General features: G+C 32.9%; 2 protein-coding genes across 3 annotated transcripts; one reads left to right on the forward strand and one right to left on the reverse strand.

Moving 5' to 3' along the window:
• The first annotated feature begins 1,274 nt into the window (after positions 1 to 1,274).
• On the forward strand, positions 1,275 to 3,565 carry LOC124931857 (transcription factor VOZ1-like). 2 transcript variants are annotated; one of them, XM_047472433.1, is made up of 4 exons: positions 1,275 to 1,617; positions 1,698 to 1,821; positions 1,886 to 2,393; positions 2,953 to 3,565. In XM_047472433.1, the coding sequence occupies exons 1-4, from the start codon at positions 1,379 to 1,381 to the stop codon at positions 3,486 to 3,488; spliced, it is 1,407 nt and encodes a 468-aa protein (XP_047328389.1). In that variant the 5' UTR covers positions 1,275 to 1,378; the 3' UTR covers positions 3,489 to 3,565. The 2 variants fall into 2 exon arrangements, with proteins under 2 accessions (XP_047328389.1, XP_047328388.1); XM_047472432.1 differs by having other exon boundaries at positions 1,277 to 1,624; positions 1,702 to 1,821.
• An 8-nt stretch (positions 3,566 to 3,573) lies between these two features.
• LOC124931858 (transcription elongation factor 1 homolog) lies at positions 3,574 to 5,269 on the reverse strand. The gene is made up of 5 exons (XM_047472434.1): positions 5,140 to 5,269; positions 4,510 to 4,654; positions 4,187 to 4,257; positions 3,907 to 3,928; positions 3,574 to 3,818 (listed from the first exon to the last, which is right to left on the reverse strand). Exons 2-5 carry the CDS (start codon positions 4,620 to 4,622, stop codon positions 3,746 to 3,748), a joined length of 279 nt encoding a protein of 92 aa, XP_047328390.1. The 5' UTR covers positions 4,623 to 4,654; positions 5,140 to 5,269; the 3' UTR covers positions 3,574 to 3,745.
• Positions 5,270 to 16,839: the final 11,570 nt, after the last annotated feature.

Below are 16,839 nucleotides of genomic sequence, written 5' to 3' on the forward strand. Positions count from 1 at the left end.
TTTTAAATAAAAATTCTTAAACAACCATACCCTAAAAACCCAAAGATCAAGCAAGCTCTTATTTGAAAACACTTATTTAGTATCTAATTAGTCTCATACACAAATTTTATTTGAAAGAATATCTTAATTTGAGTGTCTTTTTAAGTGTAGCTAGGTTACAAATTTGCACTGAGCTCAATTGATTTTTTATTTATTTTTATTAAATGTATTTATCACATTTTTCTTAAAAAAAAATTAATGAATATGAAAATATTTCTACTTTATTTTTATAAAATTCAAATTTTAAATACAAAAATAACCATTCAACTAATTAAAATTTTCAAAAGCCATATCTTTATAAAAATATTAACTAAACAAGTCACCAAGAAAAGAAGATGCAAGATTATGTGAAAGAAGTTATGAAGAAAAGAAAGAAAAAAATATATGTATTATATATCATTACAAAGAATATTATAATTTAATTTAATGTGTATATTTAATTTTATTAAAAAAAAATTACTAAATTTCATTATATAGAATAAATTTTAAAATTTTAATTGTATTATATATATATATATATATATATATATATATATATATAATTATTTTAGCAAGTAGTGAAAAATGTTCTTTATTCCTTTCACTTTTTTTTTTCTCATTATGAGGATGTGGTCTTGTTTATCGGATGACTATGAATTATGAAACTTTCTATCATTCATATCTTCTTACCAACATTTTTAAATAATTCATTATTTTAAGTTTTTATTCTTTGTTTGGAAAGCTAACACTAAAAGAATCTTAATTAGATATTATTAATTCTCAATATATATATATATATATATTAATCTAAGCAATGAATTTTGCAATAAAAGTAAGCCTAAAATTCAGCCAACTAAACATAAACATTCGCCGCATAGATTTGATTCAGCGTTTTCTGACAATCAATTTCTAAGATGGCTTTCAAATTTATTATTATTATTAAATGGTTTTTCATCTCAAAGTCCAACTAATTCATGCAAAAACACTCTAACCACTCAACCAGACGACCAATTTAACGAGAGACTAATCTCCACGTATACATAGCCCGTAAACACACTCAAGCAATTTCACCAGACGTGCCAAACTCGATCGAACCTGGAATCTCAGGAAGACTGGGATATCGGGAATAACTTTCCATTTATACCCTCCTAGTTGTTGTTGTTGTTGGGTCTAAGAAAGGTATCATATTCTTTGTCTATCGATCAGTCTTTTTGATCGATCCTTTAAGAATATTAGCTTTATTATATATTCCAATTGAAGATTCTCATCAATTCTTTGATTCTTTTTTCCCTCCTTCCTCCACCTTTAAGTAAGTAGTGCCAAATGCTCAATCGTCCATGTGTATGATCAAATTGGATCGATGCGTTCGATGAGGAAGAGTTCAAAGATTGGCGGATGCAAATCTGCTTCCCATCAACTCTTCAAAGACAAGGCGAAGAACCGCGTGGATGATCTTCAAGGAATTTTCACGGATCTGCAATCTGCAAGGAAAGACAGCCGCACGATGGATTCGTATGTGCTTGAAGAACAAGTTCATCAGATGCTCCGTGAATGGAAATCTGAACTCAATCAGCCTTCACCAGCAACTTCATTGCAGCAGCAGCAGGTTCTAGGTTTAGTATATATATGAGTTGAACTAACTATGATATGATTATTTGAAAATAAAACAATAAAATAATGCAGGATGGAAGTCTGGGTTCCTTCTCAACAGAGATTTATCGTCTGTTGCAGCTATGTGAGGAAGAAGAAGATGATGCTAATAGTTCCCTAGCTGGTCCAAAGGCAGAACCTGAATTTGAAAAGGTTTTATTTCTTTATCTATTCATTCATGGATTTTGTATCTGAATTCTAGTTTCCTTTACTGCAGAGCTTTAGGGAGGATTATTTTTCGATTAATGAATGCAAAGATAATCATCAATCAAGAGTTGAGGCTATGAGATTTGGAATGGCTGATCATTTGGATTATCAAATATGTGATTTGCAGCTGCTTCAAGCTGAAAATAACATGTTTGCTTATAATAATAATAATAATAATGGTTTGTGTTCTAATGGGGAAGATGATGGGATGAATTATCAGATTTCTTGTTTTGTCCCTAGTATATGTCCTCCACCTTCTGCATTTTTGGGACCAAAATGTGGACTTTGGGATTGTCCTAGACCTGTTCAAGAATCTCGCGATTATTGTAGTACCTTTCATGCCGGATTGGCACTCAACGAGGGTCAACCTGGCATGACTCCTGCCCTTCGGCCAGGAGGAATTGGGCTCAAAGATGGTTTGCTTTTCGCTGCACTTCTTGCGAAATCGCTAGGAAAGGATGTTGGTATTCCCGATTGTGAAGGTGCTGCTACCGCAAGATCTCCATGGAATGTTCCTGGTATGTATGCTATCCAATTGTCTTTAGTTTTGTATGGATAGTTTAAGTGGTAAGGTAAGAGTAAAATAATAGTTTAAGTTGCAAGACTAAGAGGATCGACTCATCTTTTGAATAATTTTTTTTGTATGGAGGGGTAAAATGGGAAACTCAGTCAAAATAGTTCAAGTGCTAAGATTATTAAACTAAGATGTTGATGTCTCCGTTTTGATTTCCACTACAAAAACACTTCAATTGAAGTGCAGGAAAACGGTAGTCCTAAAAATGGGGTAAAATGGGAAATGAAAAAATTATCGTGCTTTTTGCAGTTTTGCATAGCCAGACAATAAGGGAGTGACTATATATTTTGATAATCCTATAAAGGCATTTGAATCATTTTTTTAGTTTTGTATGGAGAGGGGTAAAATGAGAACTTACCCAAAACAATTCAAGTGGTAAAAGGTTGGTGTCTAATTTCCACTAAGAAGGTCTTCATTGAAATGAAGGGAAACCCTAGTCTTAAAGAGAAAAGGGGTAAAATGGGAAACAAATAAATTTATGTTTCTTTTTTGCGCTCTTGCAGAGCTCTTTGATCTGATGGTTCTTGAGGGCGAGACAATAAGAGAGTGGCTATTTTTCGATAAACCTCGAAGGGCATTCGAAAGTGGAAACAGAAAGCAAAGGTCATTACCAGATTACAACGGACGTGGTTGGCACGAATCAAGAAAGCAAATGATAAACGAATACGGAGGTCTAAAGAGATCTTACTATATGGATCCACAACCGAGGAAAGATTTCGAATGGCATCTATTTGAATACGAGATCTTTAAATGCGATACTTACGCATTATACAGATTGGAATTCAAGCTTGTAGATGGGAAAAAGATAGCAAAAGGTAAGATTACCACTGATTCCGGAACAATAACCGATCTCCAAAAGAAGATGGGAATGCTAACCGCTGTTTTCCCAACTGGAACCAAACGTGCCCTACGGGGAAAACCGAAGTCTATCTCGAAAGACAGTTATTCAGTTGCAGATCAAATGGAAGGGTATGATTATGCAAGTGCCGGCCAGTTTAGTTATCTTGCAGATAACTTGAACGGCTACTATTTGACTTAAGAAGGGAATTTTTGAGATTTCGAAATCTGTAAATACTTTAAAATAAAAGTGTCAACAAGCTCTATTTATTAATGTTACCATGCTCTTCATTAAAAATACAGTCTCTATTGATATGGAAATCAAAGATAGTAGTTTTAAGTTTCAACACAAAGTTTTATCTAATAACCCGTACAACTTATATTACAAGAATACCGAAAGCATGCTAGTATTACACATACGCCGACAGCCATTTAAACATAGCAAGCAAAAACACATATTTAAGCATCGTTGTCAACATCATCATCTTCCTGGTTGTTCACACGTTCGCATTCATCTATCCATTCGCTGTATCTGTATATTTTCAAATTTCATTGAATTCATTGCTTTCCTATTTCATTGACAGACTATTATGTTAAAAGATGAAAACTATTGCACTTACATATCTATTGCCTCAGTTAAAGCTGCAAGGGAAAGTTTAGAATATAATCAGTACCCAACTAACTCAAAACAATTTGTGCACGGCTTTGCTCACATCAGAGAAAAAAAAACAAAACAAAAGAACTAAGGCCTAATCCAGATAACCCCTTAACCCATGATCAATCACTTCATGAATTAAGTCATTAAAATCATCTATCAAATTAGCCATTTAACCCACTTTTAGTCATTTAACCCACTTTTTCATCAAACAAGCTGTAAGATTATGATTAAAATAGACCGACCTGTTATTGTGGTGCTGAAGCTCTCTTGGCAAATTCTGCACGAGGCCTCCCCAATTAAGTTCTTCATATCACTGTGAGACAGAAAATGTTCCAAATAAGTAAGCATTCATTGAAATATTCAGTTCCTTATATGAACACCACACAAATGACCTTCCATAGTTCAGTGCACATTAACCCTAATACTACATTTGTGCTGAAACCAACATTTTCAATTCTCTTAACGACAAGGTCTACTTGTGAAGCAAACAATCCATCATGAATTGCAAATTACATCCACATGCTAGCAGTTGAAAAGGAAAAAAAGAAAGAAAAGTAAAGCTTACATGCGGCATTCAACACCAGTTCCATGGTTGCAGAATGGACAGCTGAAAACAGTGTCCAGTTTGTCCATTCTCTTCTTTGGAGGTGGTTTTGCACTGGATTTCCTCTTCCCCATAGCTAGAGACTCGGTTTGTATCCACAATCAAGCTATCCATCCAATACAGATAATCATGAAGAGGAAAAATTCAAACAAGCAACACAGAAAATCAATTTGATCTGATAAATCATCATATCATGGACGCATTTCTTTTACTGAACTCTATCACAGTTTGAGATTGGCTTTTTGCGATGATATAAACATGTTCAGAAGTGGAAATTGCAATTGAACTCAGGATATTTCTCAAATTTCAGATTAGATTTTGTGAAGAGCATGAACAATGATCTTAAAATCCATAACTAAGCCAATTCCAAGAACAAACAATAACATATCTCCATAATAAGGTTATGAATTTGTACAAGGTTAGATGATGCTTTCCAGTTTCTATCAATCATTGTGTATGGAGAGTTCATAGATTTGAAACATGATGGTCGAATTACAGGAAAATCAAGTCGCGTAGGAAGAAACTAAAGCAAATAACAATACAATATCATTCAATAGAGTAATACGAAGTTCATCACGAAATAACAATCACCTGCAAAACAATAATCGACCTCAGAAGAATCGTCGCGGTAATCCGCAATTGCTCTGTCGCACGCAGGCGCTTTGATAACCCAAAATTGGAAAGAAAAGTTAGGGTTTGTATATTGGGTTCAAATTGTGATTCCAACCGCAATCTTTGCTTCTTTTTATATTTTAAACTTGAATAATATATACATGTTTTTTTCCTTGAATATTTCATTAAATATATATATTATTATTATTATTAAAATTATACTAGTATGGGATTATTTATATATAATTATTTTAACAAAAAATCATATTCTTAAAATTTTTAAATTGATTTAATTTATAAAATTAAACTAAATTTAAATTTTTTTTACAAAGTAATTTAAAACAATATCAATAAACATATTACTAATTAAATTAAAATTTTACTTAGGTCTAATATTTTTATTATTATATATTTATTTAAATAAATATATTAAAAAATCTTATAACTAGTTTTTTATATTTATATTTATAATAATTTTGATTATTTAATAATTAAATTGTGATAAATAGAAAAATAAATAAATTGAATATAATTAATTGATTAAAAATAAATAAATTAATATAATAGATAATTGGAATAATATAAAATATCTAAAATTAATATATAAATAATTAAAAAAAATATATAGTAACATTGCCTAAATTTGTATTTTATAATAATAAATTATTATAATAAATAATTAAACAAATATTAAAATATAATTAAATAAAAAATACGTGTTAATAATTGTTTTTTATATATTATATTTTTTTTAAAACTATTTAAAATATATATATATATATATATATAATTAAATAAAAAACATACAATAATAAATAAGTTGAAACACGTTTCTCAATAAATTTAAAATTTAACATATTTAATTAAATATATTTAAATTAATTAATTTAAATATTTTTATTAATTTGTTTTACAGTTTTCATTTTTAACCAATATTTTTTTATTTATTTTATTTTAGTCTTTTAATTACTAATATATTATATATATATATATATATATATATATATATATATATATATATATTTAAAAAAAAAAATTAATTCTAAAATATTATTTCAAATATATAATGTCTTATTTTATTTATTTAAAAAACAATATGTATTATTTTAAAATTTTACATATTTTTTAAATTTATATATATATAAACATTATAAATTAAAATAACAAATATTTATTATATTTTATAGATTTTTTTATATATATATATAATTAATAATTTTAATATTAAAAAAGAAAAATGCATTATTAAAATATTTTGCACTCATATATATCATCTAAATTATCTTTTAAAAAATGCATTATTAATATTAATCATTCACAATTCCCACCATATTTAAGCATTCGACTATGTTTTTTGGATTTTGCTCACCAAAGAACTTTGCGGTCTTCAATATGCATTCTTAAATATTCGATTATATGTATAATTAATAAGTTTAATACTATAAAGAAAAAATACATTATTAAAATCTCTTACACTCATATTTATATCATTATTAAAATCTCTTACACCCATATTTATATTATCTAAATTATATTTTGAATGATGCATTATTAATCATAATCATTCTCAATTCCCAATATACTTAAACATTTGATTATGTCTTTTGATTTTTGCTCACCCTCTATAGAAGAACTTTGTGGTCTTCAAAGTACATTCTTAAACATTCGATCTTAGGCCTGAATCACCTTCTGTTGATGAACTCCTAGATTTCTCACCAATATTGTTTGTTTTACTCAAGCCGACATTCTTAACATTCAATTACACTTTTCGACATAAACTTATGCTCTAAATCACCATTCGTTGACGAACCTTTAATTTTTCTCACAAATATTTTCTTTACTCAACCCTCTATTGACGAACCCTTAGGTTTCTCACCAATATTGCTTACTTTACTTAAACTGATATTCCCAACATTTAATTATAGTTTTCGGCATAAACTTAGGCTTTAAATCACCCTTCGTTGATGAACCTTTGGGTTTCTCACAAATGTTTGCTTTACTCAACCCTCTGTTTTCTATTCTCAAACATCAAAGAGCCTGAATCATGTCTAAAGATGCCAGCTCCTCTAAGATCCCCATGTTTTCAAAAGAAAACTACATGGTGTGGATGAAGAGAGTGCGTGCTCATCTTGCTTCCTTACACGATGACATGTGGAGTGTGGTCACAGAAGGTCCTATCAAGAGAGATAAAGACAAATTTGAGTGGACACATGAAGACAAGAGGAAGAACAACCTCGACAACTTGGCCATGGACATCTTGTACAGATCTATTGACGACAACATGTACAACTACATCATATCTTGCGAGTCTGCCAAAGAAATTTGGGACAGACTCACTCTACTCTGTGAAGGCAACGAGCAAACCAAAGAAAATAAGATTATGGTTGTCACCCAGTAATTTGACAACTTTAACATGCGTCCTAGAGAGACGATGACTGAGTTTGATGCAAAATTCAGCCAGGTCGTTATCACCCCATCCATTCTGGGTAAGACCTACAGCAACAGAGAGATTTCTATAAAGGTCATGCGTGATTTACCAAGGGAGTGGGACATCAAGATTATGGCGATGAGGGAGTCCAAAGACTTCAATAAGATGAAGCTCTTCGACTTGTTTGTCGATCTGAAGGCCTATGAGTTCGAGTTGAACTCTAGGATTAAAGAGGAACACCCCACATCCACCATCACAACCAAGGCTTTGGTGACTGCCAATGAGTCACCAGTTGCCATCGAAGTAAAGACGGCTGCTCAACATCTCAGCAGCGATGCAATGGCTCTTCTCGTGAAGAAATTCGGCAAATTCATGAAGAAGAGCAATCCTAACTCAAACTCTTCAAATAATAACAATGATGATAAAACTAAATATATGGCTAACGTTAAATGCTTTAACTGTGATATTTTAGGTCATTACAAATCGGAGTGCAGAAAGCCGAAACGTGATGAGAAGAAGAAAGACAACGAAAACGATCTGAAGGCCCTCATGGCGGCTGATAGCAAGGCCAAGTGGATGCAAAGCGACTCAGACTATTCATCATTCAGCGATAGTGATGATGAAGAGGTTGTTTGCTTTATGGCAAGAAAAGAGGGAGATTTTAAGGAATTCGAGGTATTTGATTTCTCTTTAGAAGAGTTTTCACGAGATGAATTAGTGGCTGCACTAAATGACATGGTCTCGAAGTACAAAAAAAACTATCAGAATCTCAAAATGAAAGAAGTTCAAAATCTGAAAATGATGAATCTATTTTTTCTCAAACCTCCGAACCGAATAATGAGTTTATTGGAAAATGAATTAGTGGCTGCACTAAATGGATGAGCTCTCATCTGAGAATGAGACGCTCAAGGAAAAAAATTCAAACTCTTTCTTCTAAAAATCAACGTTTAACCTATATTGTCATTTCTTGGACAAAGTCTGGAAAAGCTGTCAAATATCAAATTAGTCTGTTGAGGCCTACTGAATGCAAATCCGTTCTAGGATTTGACAACGATGACTTAGACAAGTCCTATAAGAAGTTAAACTCAGCAACTGACAAGCTTAAGTCAATAAGCTTTTGTTGGGAAAAAACCCTGACAAAACCACAAAATAAGAAAACAAACTAAAAGAACACTAACAGAATTTGATAACGGAGTTCGGCCAAAATGTTGCCTACGTCTCCGAGCACTAAGGCTATCAATTAATAAGGAAGAAGAGATACAAATTTAGGTGCAATAAACCAAAGAGGGGAGAGTTTCTTCTGTACACTAAGAAACTTCCCCAACTCCCATAATCTTCCGATGTGGGATTTATGCTAATTGTGAATATAGTTTCTTTTATATACTAAGAAACTTCTTTCACTCCCATCATCTTCCGATGTGGGATTCTAATTGTGCCAAAAACAACAAATCTCCACCTTGGCACAATATCCAAATACTAATCTTCAATATTAAAAAATAAACCTTCAGTGCTTCCAATTGGCGCTCTTCAGCGCCGACTCAAACGCGGAAGATGTTTACCAAATCTAAACAATTAGATTTGGTTTTCCCCATGTCTTTCATCTCGAACTCTTTACCCAATTGAGCCTTCAATTTGTCAACTTCATATTGGCTCTTTGATGCTATCAACATATCATCAACGTACAAGAGTAGATAGATGTAAGACTCATCTTGCAATTTGCGCAAATACACACATGAACTGAATCTGCTTCTTGTGTACTTGTGCTCCATCATAAACTTGTCAAGTCGCTTGTACCATTGTCTCGACGATTGCTTCAACCTGTACAATGATCTGTTCAACTTGCAAACTCAATTTTCTTTATCAACAACATTTAATCAATCTGGTTGATAAATGTAGATTTCCTCGTTCAAATGACCGTGTATGTCTGCGGTCTTCACATCTGGTTGAACTAGCTCCAAATTCATCTGCGCTACCAAGGCCAACAAAATTCCAATGAAAGAGTGTTTAACAATAGGAGAAAGTATCTCATTATAATCACTTCCTTCCTTCTGAGCGTAGTCTTTAGCTACCAATTTTGCCTTGTAGCGAACATCAAATTTTTCGGGAAATCCTTCTTTCTTAGCAAAGATCCATTTACCACTAACAGTCTTCTTCCCTTTTCGTAGATGCGTCAACTTGCATGTCTCATTCTTCTGAATAGATTGCATCTCATCTTCCATAACACCTCTCTTTTTTCCATTTTCAGTACTTCGACTGACATCTGAAAAACTGGATGGAACATCATCTAAGACTAGAAGTGCATAGGCCGCCATGTCAATAAACCGACCTGGTTTTTGAATTAACTCATCTTGACCTATTCACAAAAATTGATTCACGTTGTTCTGGAGGTTCTTGGGTCGAAACCTCTTCCTCATTTAACTCTTCGTCTGTCGTCGGAGAGTCACTTATAGCTGGGCTTATCTTTATCTGCTCAAACTCCACCTGTTGTGGAGTACAATCAATCTTGTCTGGTGTTACCTTATTCAACATTGAATAATCATTAAAAGTAACATCTCTACTGATAATGATTTTCTTTGCATCCAAACACCAGAGGAGATATTCTTTAACTCCAGTAGTAAATCCCATAAAAAGAGTCTTCTTTCCTCGTGGATCCAAATTTGATTCAACTCCATGATAATATACAGTAGAACAAAAAATATACAAAGAATCATAATCAGTTGCAAGTTTTCCAGACCATACCTCTAATGGAGTCTTGCCATCAAGTGTAGATGATGGTAGACGATTTATCAAATGTTGAGCGTATGACACAACTTCTGCACAAAATTTCCTGTTTAACCCAGCATTAGACAACATACATCGAACTTTCTCCACCAATGTTCTGTTCATACGTTTCGATACTCCATTCTGTTGTGGTGTTTTTCTAACTATGAAGTGTCGAACAATGCCACACTCTTGGCATAACTTCTAGAATGGATCATTCTTGTATTCTCCACCGTTATTAGTATGGAGAATTTTGATCTTTCTTCCTGTCTCGTCTTCAACTTGAGTTTTCCATTTAAGAAAAATCTCAAACACTTCACATTTGTTCTTCATCGTAAACACCCATACTTTTCTAGAAAAATCGTCAATAAAAGTAACAAAGTAATGTCTACCTCCAAGAGAAGGAGTCTTGGCAGGTCCCCAGACATCTGAGTGCACATAATCCAAAATACCATTAGTGTTATGGATAGCAGTGCCAAATTTTACTTGCCTTTGTTTTCCCAGAATACAATGTTCACAAAAATCTAACTTACAAATTTTTGTACCTTTCAACAATCTTTGCTTGACAAGAGTTTGCATAGATTTCTCACCAGCATGCCCAATCGCATATGCCATAGCTTTGTTGCCTCTAACTCCTTACTACTCCCGGAAGTTGATACACATGATGTCCCATTAACTATACTACCTTGACAGTAATACAAATTATTACTCTTCCTGATAGCTTTCAACATCACTAGCACTCTAGATATTACCTTAAGAACTCCATTTTCCAATTTCACATGTAGGCCCCCAAAGAAATGAGATTTTTTTTCATATTCGGTATGTACCGAACATCTCTAATAATTCTGGTGGATCCGTCATCATTCCTCAGCTTGATTGAACCTATCCCCTTTATTTTAAAGTCAAAGAACCACTTTTGAACTGGTGTCATATGATAAATACAGGCTGAGTCCAATATCCATGTATCAGGATGTGATGTTGTGTGTGACATCGATAAAGAGTATTCTGAATCTGCATCACCTTTGTTTTCTACAACATTCGCATCTTCAGAATCTTTCTCTTTCTTTTTCAACTTTGGGCAGTTAATCTTCCAATGTCCTTTCTCACGACAGAAAGCACATTCATCTTTGGCAACTCTACTTTCAGATCTTCTTCCTTTCCCTTTTGATTTGCTCTGCTGACGGCCCCTAACCATCAATGCTTCATCTGTTGTACCTACTTTGTTTTTCCTTTTATACCGCTTTCTCAATTCATGACTATATAAAGCAGAACTTACATTTCCCTTCCCATGAAGTAATATTGTTTCTAAGTGTTCAAATTCATCAAGAATGGACGATAGCAACATCAACGCAAGATCTTCATCCTCAAACCTAACGTCAAGGTTTAACAGATCTGCTACTAATTCATTAAACTTAGTTATATGCTCATTCATAGTAGTACTTGATTGGTAATCAAACCGGAACAGTCGCTTCTTCATAAGGAGCTTATTCTGACCACTCTTCTTCAGAAATTTATCCTCCAATACTTGCCACAGTTTCTGTGCAGAAGTTTCATTCTTCACAGCATACTTCTGCTCTCTGGACAGGCACGATCGAATTGTTCTGCACGCCAACCGATTCATGATACTCCACTCTTTTTCTTCTATACCATCTGGCTTTCCGACCTCAATAGCAACATCTAGACCCTGCTGAAAAAGACAATCTAGAACCTCACCTTACCACATGCCGAAATGCCCAGTTCCATCAAAGATCTTCACCGCAAACTTCAAATTTGACATCGGTGTGCTCGTCCAGGATGACGAAGGAGTTGACGCCCCTTTTGAAGACTCCACCATGCCAAGGACGAACATTTGGCTCTGATACCACTTGTTGGGAAAAAACCCTGACAAAACCACAAAATAAGAAAACAAACTAAAAGAACACTAACAGAATTTGATAACGGAGTTCGGCCAAAATGTTGCCTACGTCTCTGAGCACTAAGGCTATCAATTAATAAGGAAAAAGAGATACAAATTTGGGTGCAATAAACCAAAGAGGGAAGAGTTTCTTTTATACACTAAGAAACTTCCCCAACTCCCATCATCTTTCGATGTGGGATTCTAATTGGCCCAAAACAACAGCTTTGTCAAATGGAGTTTAACTAATAATAGAATTGATTCAATCTGTGAGGATCTAACTTTAAAGGATGAGATTATTTATGTTCCGCCAACTGTTAGCTGACTAAAACTTAAATTAGAAGTAGTCAGCAAGGCTGGCATATCAAAACCTGATAAGAAGTCAAGGAGTTTTAAACAAAAATCATCCTCTAAGGTTAAGGGAACATTTGTTAGCATGAAGACGTCTGCTAAGCCTAAATCATACGCATTAGTCACAACACAAAATGGAAAATCCATTAGAATAACTCAAATATGGATTCCTAAGGGATTGATTGACCGATGACCCAAGTAAATGTGGATACCAAAAGTTGTAAATACATTTTTGTGTAGGTGATATAGGGTAGCTACATGAAGGAAACGTGTAGCACACTCTTTTGAGAACATATTCTAGAAGTTCAACAAATGATACATTTTCCATTTCCATAGACTAAGTGTTTCTTCCTTAAAAATATTTTTGGTCTTGAGGATCTCAAAACATGTATTTGTTCATTCTATAAATATGCATAAATTGAGGGAGGATTTTAATGTTTAAAATGTTCAAACAGATGTACACTGACGAAAGCTTTAATTGGACTATTAAACGAGGACGTCTAATAGAAAATCAAGTACTTAGACGTATATTTTCTTACACAGTCTGTGCTTCTGAGTTGGATTGTCTTGGTTTAAAACCTACGCGATTAGACGTCGAAGTCTAATAGACGTTTAGACGTTTATAAGACTAGCGTAGTTGGACGCTCACGTCTAACTAGACACACATCTAATACGTGTTGTTCATGCGTAATTAGACGTCTACGTCTAATAGATGCTTAGACCTCTATAAGACAAGTGTGATTAGACGCATTCGTCTAATAGACGTCTATTCAACCTAGATGCCAGATTGTAGAAGCAAATGATACATTTAATTACGTGTGCAATTAAACGCTTCATCTTCAAACTAATTGAGGACAATTGTCATTTATATATGCGTTGTCATCTAATTTTCCCGCTCAAACATTAAAGTAGTCATCTCCCAATAACTTGAAGACACGTGTCTCTCGAAGTTAAGGAAAATGACTAATATACCCTTAAGTTTTAAAATTCTTTTTGAAAAACTCAGTTAATGATGACTATTTTTGGAAAAGACGTCTACCGTTAATTAAAGGGTTTTCTCTCTCAAAAAGTGACGGTTAAGACATGTGACATTTCAGATTCTATTTAAGGACATCATGCATGTGCTTGAAGCTTTTATGCTTACAAGTCTCTAAGAACCTAGTTTTTCTCTACCCTCTCTCTAAGATATCTTGTTCATCTTCTACTCTCAAATTGACTGACAAGAAACCAATTTCTCTTGGTCATAACACCTTGCATGTGGATTTTGACTATGTTTACACTATTGATCAACATGATATCGTTAATATGTTTCACTCTCTAGAGTATTCTGGTCTTCGGAAATATCTTGGCGGTCCATTCGTCTTCTACGAAAAAGAAGTCCGAGAATTCTTCAAGACGGCGAACGTGATCAGAGATTCTATTACGGCGACGGTGAACGGAATGTCTATTTCCTTCGGTGAATCTAAATATGATGAGTTCCTTGAACTTCTATCAGATGGTCACACCTTTAACAATGCGCTTCCAGCGGAAACCATCTCAGAAATGCAGATCGTTTTCTCAAATGATAGCACTTCAATCAGATTAAACGGGAAGAAGAAAGCCCTAAAGCCGCATTTCATCCTTCTAAACGATATTGTGGCGAAGGCTCTTCAAGGCAGGGCATGTTCGTTCGACCTGTATAGCCAGGACCGTTTCGACTATATGACGATTATTTCTAAAAGTATGCAAATCAACTAGGCATCTACTTTATTCTCCAATCTCTACCAGTTGATTTACTCAAGAAACAAGTAGAGTGTGGGCTTCTCAGCCCAACTCGGCTGATTTATGAAGCATTTGGGTGTTCCTATGGGCGAGAGTGAGGTTATTAATCCTAGTCACATATTCACCAACTTCTCTATAAAGAGAACTCTTGCGAGAATGAAGCTCTCGAAAGACTTGGTTTCTAGCTCATCTAGCCAACAGACGGGTGGCTAGTCGGTCACTCGGTCTAAGCAACAGGCTGCTTCTGTTCAGTCTACGGGGGCGAAAAGAACTAAATTTGTAATGGAATCTGTGGCTAACACGAATAGCCAAAAGAATTCTCTGAAGAAGGATTTTGGAGTAGTTGACTCTAGGGCAAGACAAGGTCTTCCTCCTCTTGAAGCTATTCATATCTCATCCCGTTCGCCCTCCTCCAGTCCAGTGAAGAAGCAGGCTAAGTCTTCTGGTCCTGTTGTTGATCAGACGAAGGCGTCTAAGGTAAAGCTATGATTGATAATGAATTGGGTAAAGCTCAGGTTCCTGGTTCTGAATTGGGGGTTGATGAGTCTATAGGGGTCATTGGATGTCCATTGCCCATTATTAATGAGTAGGGTGGTTGTTCTGTTCCAGAAAATGGGAAGTTCAGGTTGAGCTGATTATAAATGTGGATCAAGTCATGGTTGGTGCTGTTCAGATTCCTTTACCTGTTGAATTTCTTGCTGAAGTTCAGGTTGAGCCGGTTATAAATGTGGATCTAGTCATGGTTGATGTCGGATTCATGTTCCTGTATCTGTTGAAGTTCATGTTGGACTGGTTACCAATGTGGAAGAAGCTGTTCTGAATGATATGATTTTTGTTGCTCATAATGGCGATGTTATTTTGAAGTAATTCCCTGTGAGAGGTAAGAAGAACTAGAATGACACTATACAACTCTGGTTCTCGCTTAAATTCAAAATGTTTCAAATGGAATTGATCCCGTAATATTTTTTTGACATTGAGAAAGTGGTGTATGGTCTTCTAGTTTTATGAAAGAATCTGGTATATGTGTGAAAACAAGGTGTTCTCACTCATAAGGCTAATCAAACCTGGCAGAATTATAGAGTTTGGCAAACTACAGGCCTTCCGACACTGTGTCTAAGAACCTCAGTTATGATCCTAAGATTCAAAAAAATTATACAATTTTAATATATAGGTGACATAATATAAAATAAATTGTGAGTAAATTATACCATTTAAATATGTAGATTAAAATAAATTGTGTATATAAATAAATAATTTAAATTGAGTTGTTAAAAATAAAATAAAATCTCCACCCGTGTTTAACTCACGCTATGTCACTCTAACCACCATAATCCATTCACATCGATCCGGATCTCTTCCAATTTCATCCATTTAATTATGATATTTTTCTCGACGACTCACGATTTCTAACCATATTTCATGATTCTTTGTTGGAAACAAGTTCTATAGTTCACAAATTTTTTTATCGAAAACAAATTTCGTAGCTCACTAAAATGGTCCGCTTTGAACATTATTTATCCAATCTGAACATTTTAATAACGTCATAATAACGACATCACTTTGGTTTAGAATATTGTTATTTAATTTTTAATAATAATTAAATTTGAGACATTTAATATTCAAAGAATATTACATTTTTAACTAATTTAGTAAGTAATTATTAGACTAATATTAATGTACAAACTATTTTTTTAAATAAATTATTTTATTTATTATTTTTATCTCAACACTGGGATGTCGATTTTGTTTAAGTTCAATTTTACCTTTTATTTTACCAACAAGATAACAAACCGGTATTAGTATTAATTTTACTTAGTAATATAATATATTTGGAAGAGTCCATATTTGTAAACCAGTAGTTATATAAATTATAAATTAATTTATTTTTTAAAATATAATTTTTTTCAAATCATAATTTAAAATTTAAAAATAATTAATATATATTATTAAATATTATTCATAATATATTTAATATTTACAAAAATAACTAATTTAAATTATAAAATATTAATATATAATTAAATTATTACCCAACCAATTAAATAGGTAAAAAAATAGTTCAACCAATAAAAAATCTGTTAACCGATAAATTTTCAAATCGGTTATTATTTTTTAGCTTTTTTTTTTCAACCATGTTTAGACCATTTTTTTGAAATATTTCAATCATACTTCAATTTAAAATATTCTTTTTTATAGATAATTTCAAAATTACTTATACAAATATTTATTTATCATAACCTTTTATTTGTTGCGGAAAATTATGATTAGATTTTCTTAACTTAAAATGAATGAAAATTTAACAAAACATTTTAATAAATTAATTTTTTTTTATATTCAACACAATTCTTTAAACAATATTTACATTTCAACTTAAAACATATTTTTTTAATGATAATTTAATTTTTTAAATAAATATTTATTTATCTTGATCATATAATTTTGTAAATACATTTCACTGTGATTTGATTCTTTTGTAAACCAAAAT

Source organism: Impatiens glandulifera, chromosome 3, assembly GCF_907164915.1.
Source record: "Impatiens glandulifera chromosome 3, dImpGla2.1, whole genome shotgun sequence".
NCBI lineage: Eukaryota > Viridiplantae > Streptophyta > Magnoliopsida > Ericales > Balsaminaceae > Impatiens > Impatiens glandulifera.

Bases quoted from the DNA above. Each gene is read 5' to 3' on its own strand.
- LOC124931858 (XM_047472434.1), bottom strand. From the start codon at position 4,622: ATGGGGAAGAGGAAATCCAGTGCAAAACCACCTCCAAAGAAGAGAATG. The intron at 4,258-4,509 runs GTAAGCTTTACT...TCTGTCTCACAG, and splicing joins ACTGGTGTTGAATGCCGCAT to TGATATGAAGAACTTAATTG. The intron at 3,929-4,186 runs GTCGGTCTATTT...TTTCCCTTGCAG, and splicing joins CTTCAGCACCACAATAACAG to CTTTAACTGAGGCAATAGAT.
- LOC124931857 (XM_047472432.1), top strand. From the start codon at position 1,379: ATGCGTTCGATGAGGAAGAGTTCAAAGATTGGCGGATGCAAATCTGCT. The intron at 1,822-1,885 runs GTTTTATTTCTT...CCTTTACTGCAG, and splicing joins CAGAACCTGAATTTGAAAAG to AGCTTTAGGGAGGATTATTT. The intron at 2,394-2,952 runs GTATGTATGCTA...GCGCTCTTGCAG, and splicing joins ATCTCCATGGAATGTTCCTG to AGCTCTTTGATCTGATGGTT.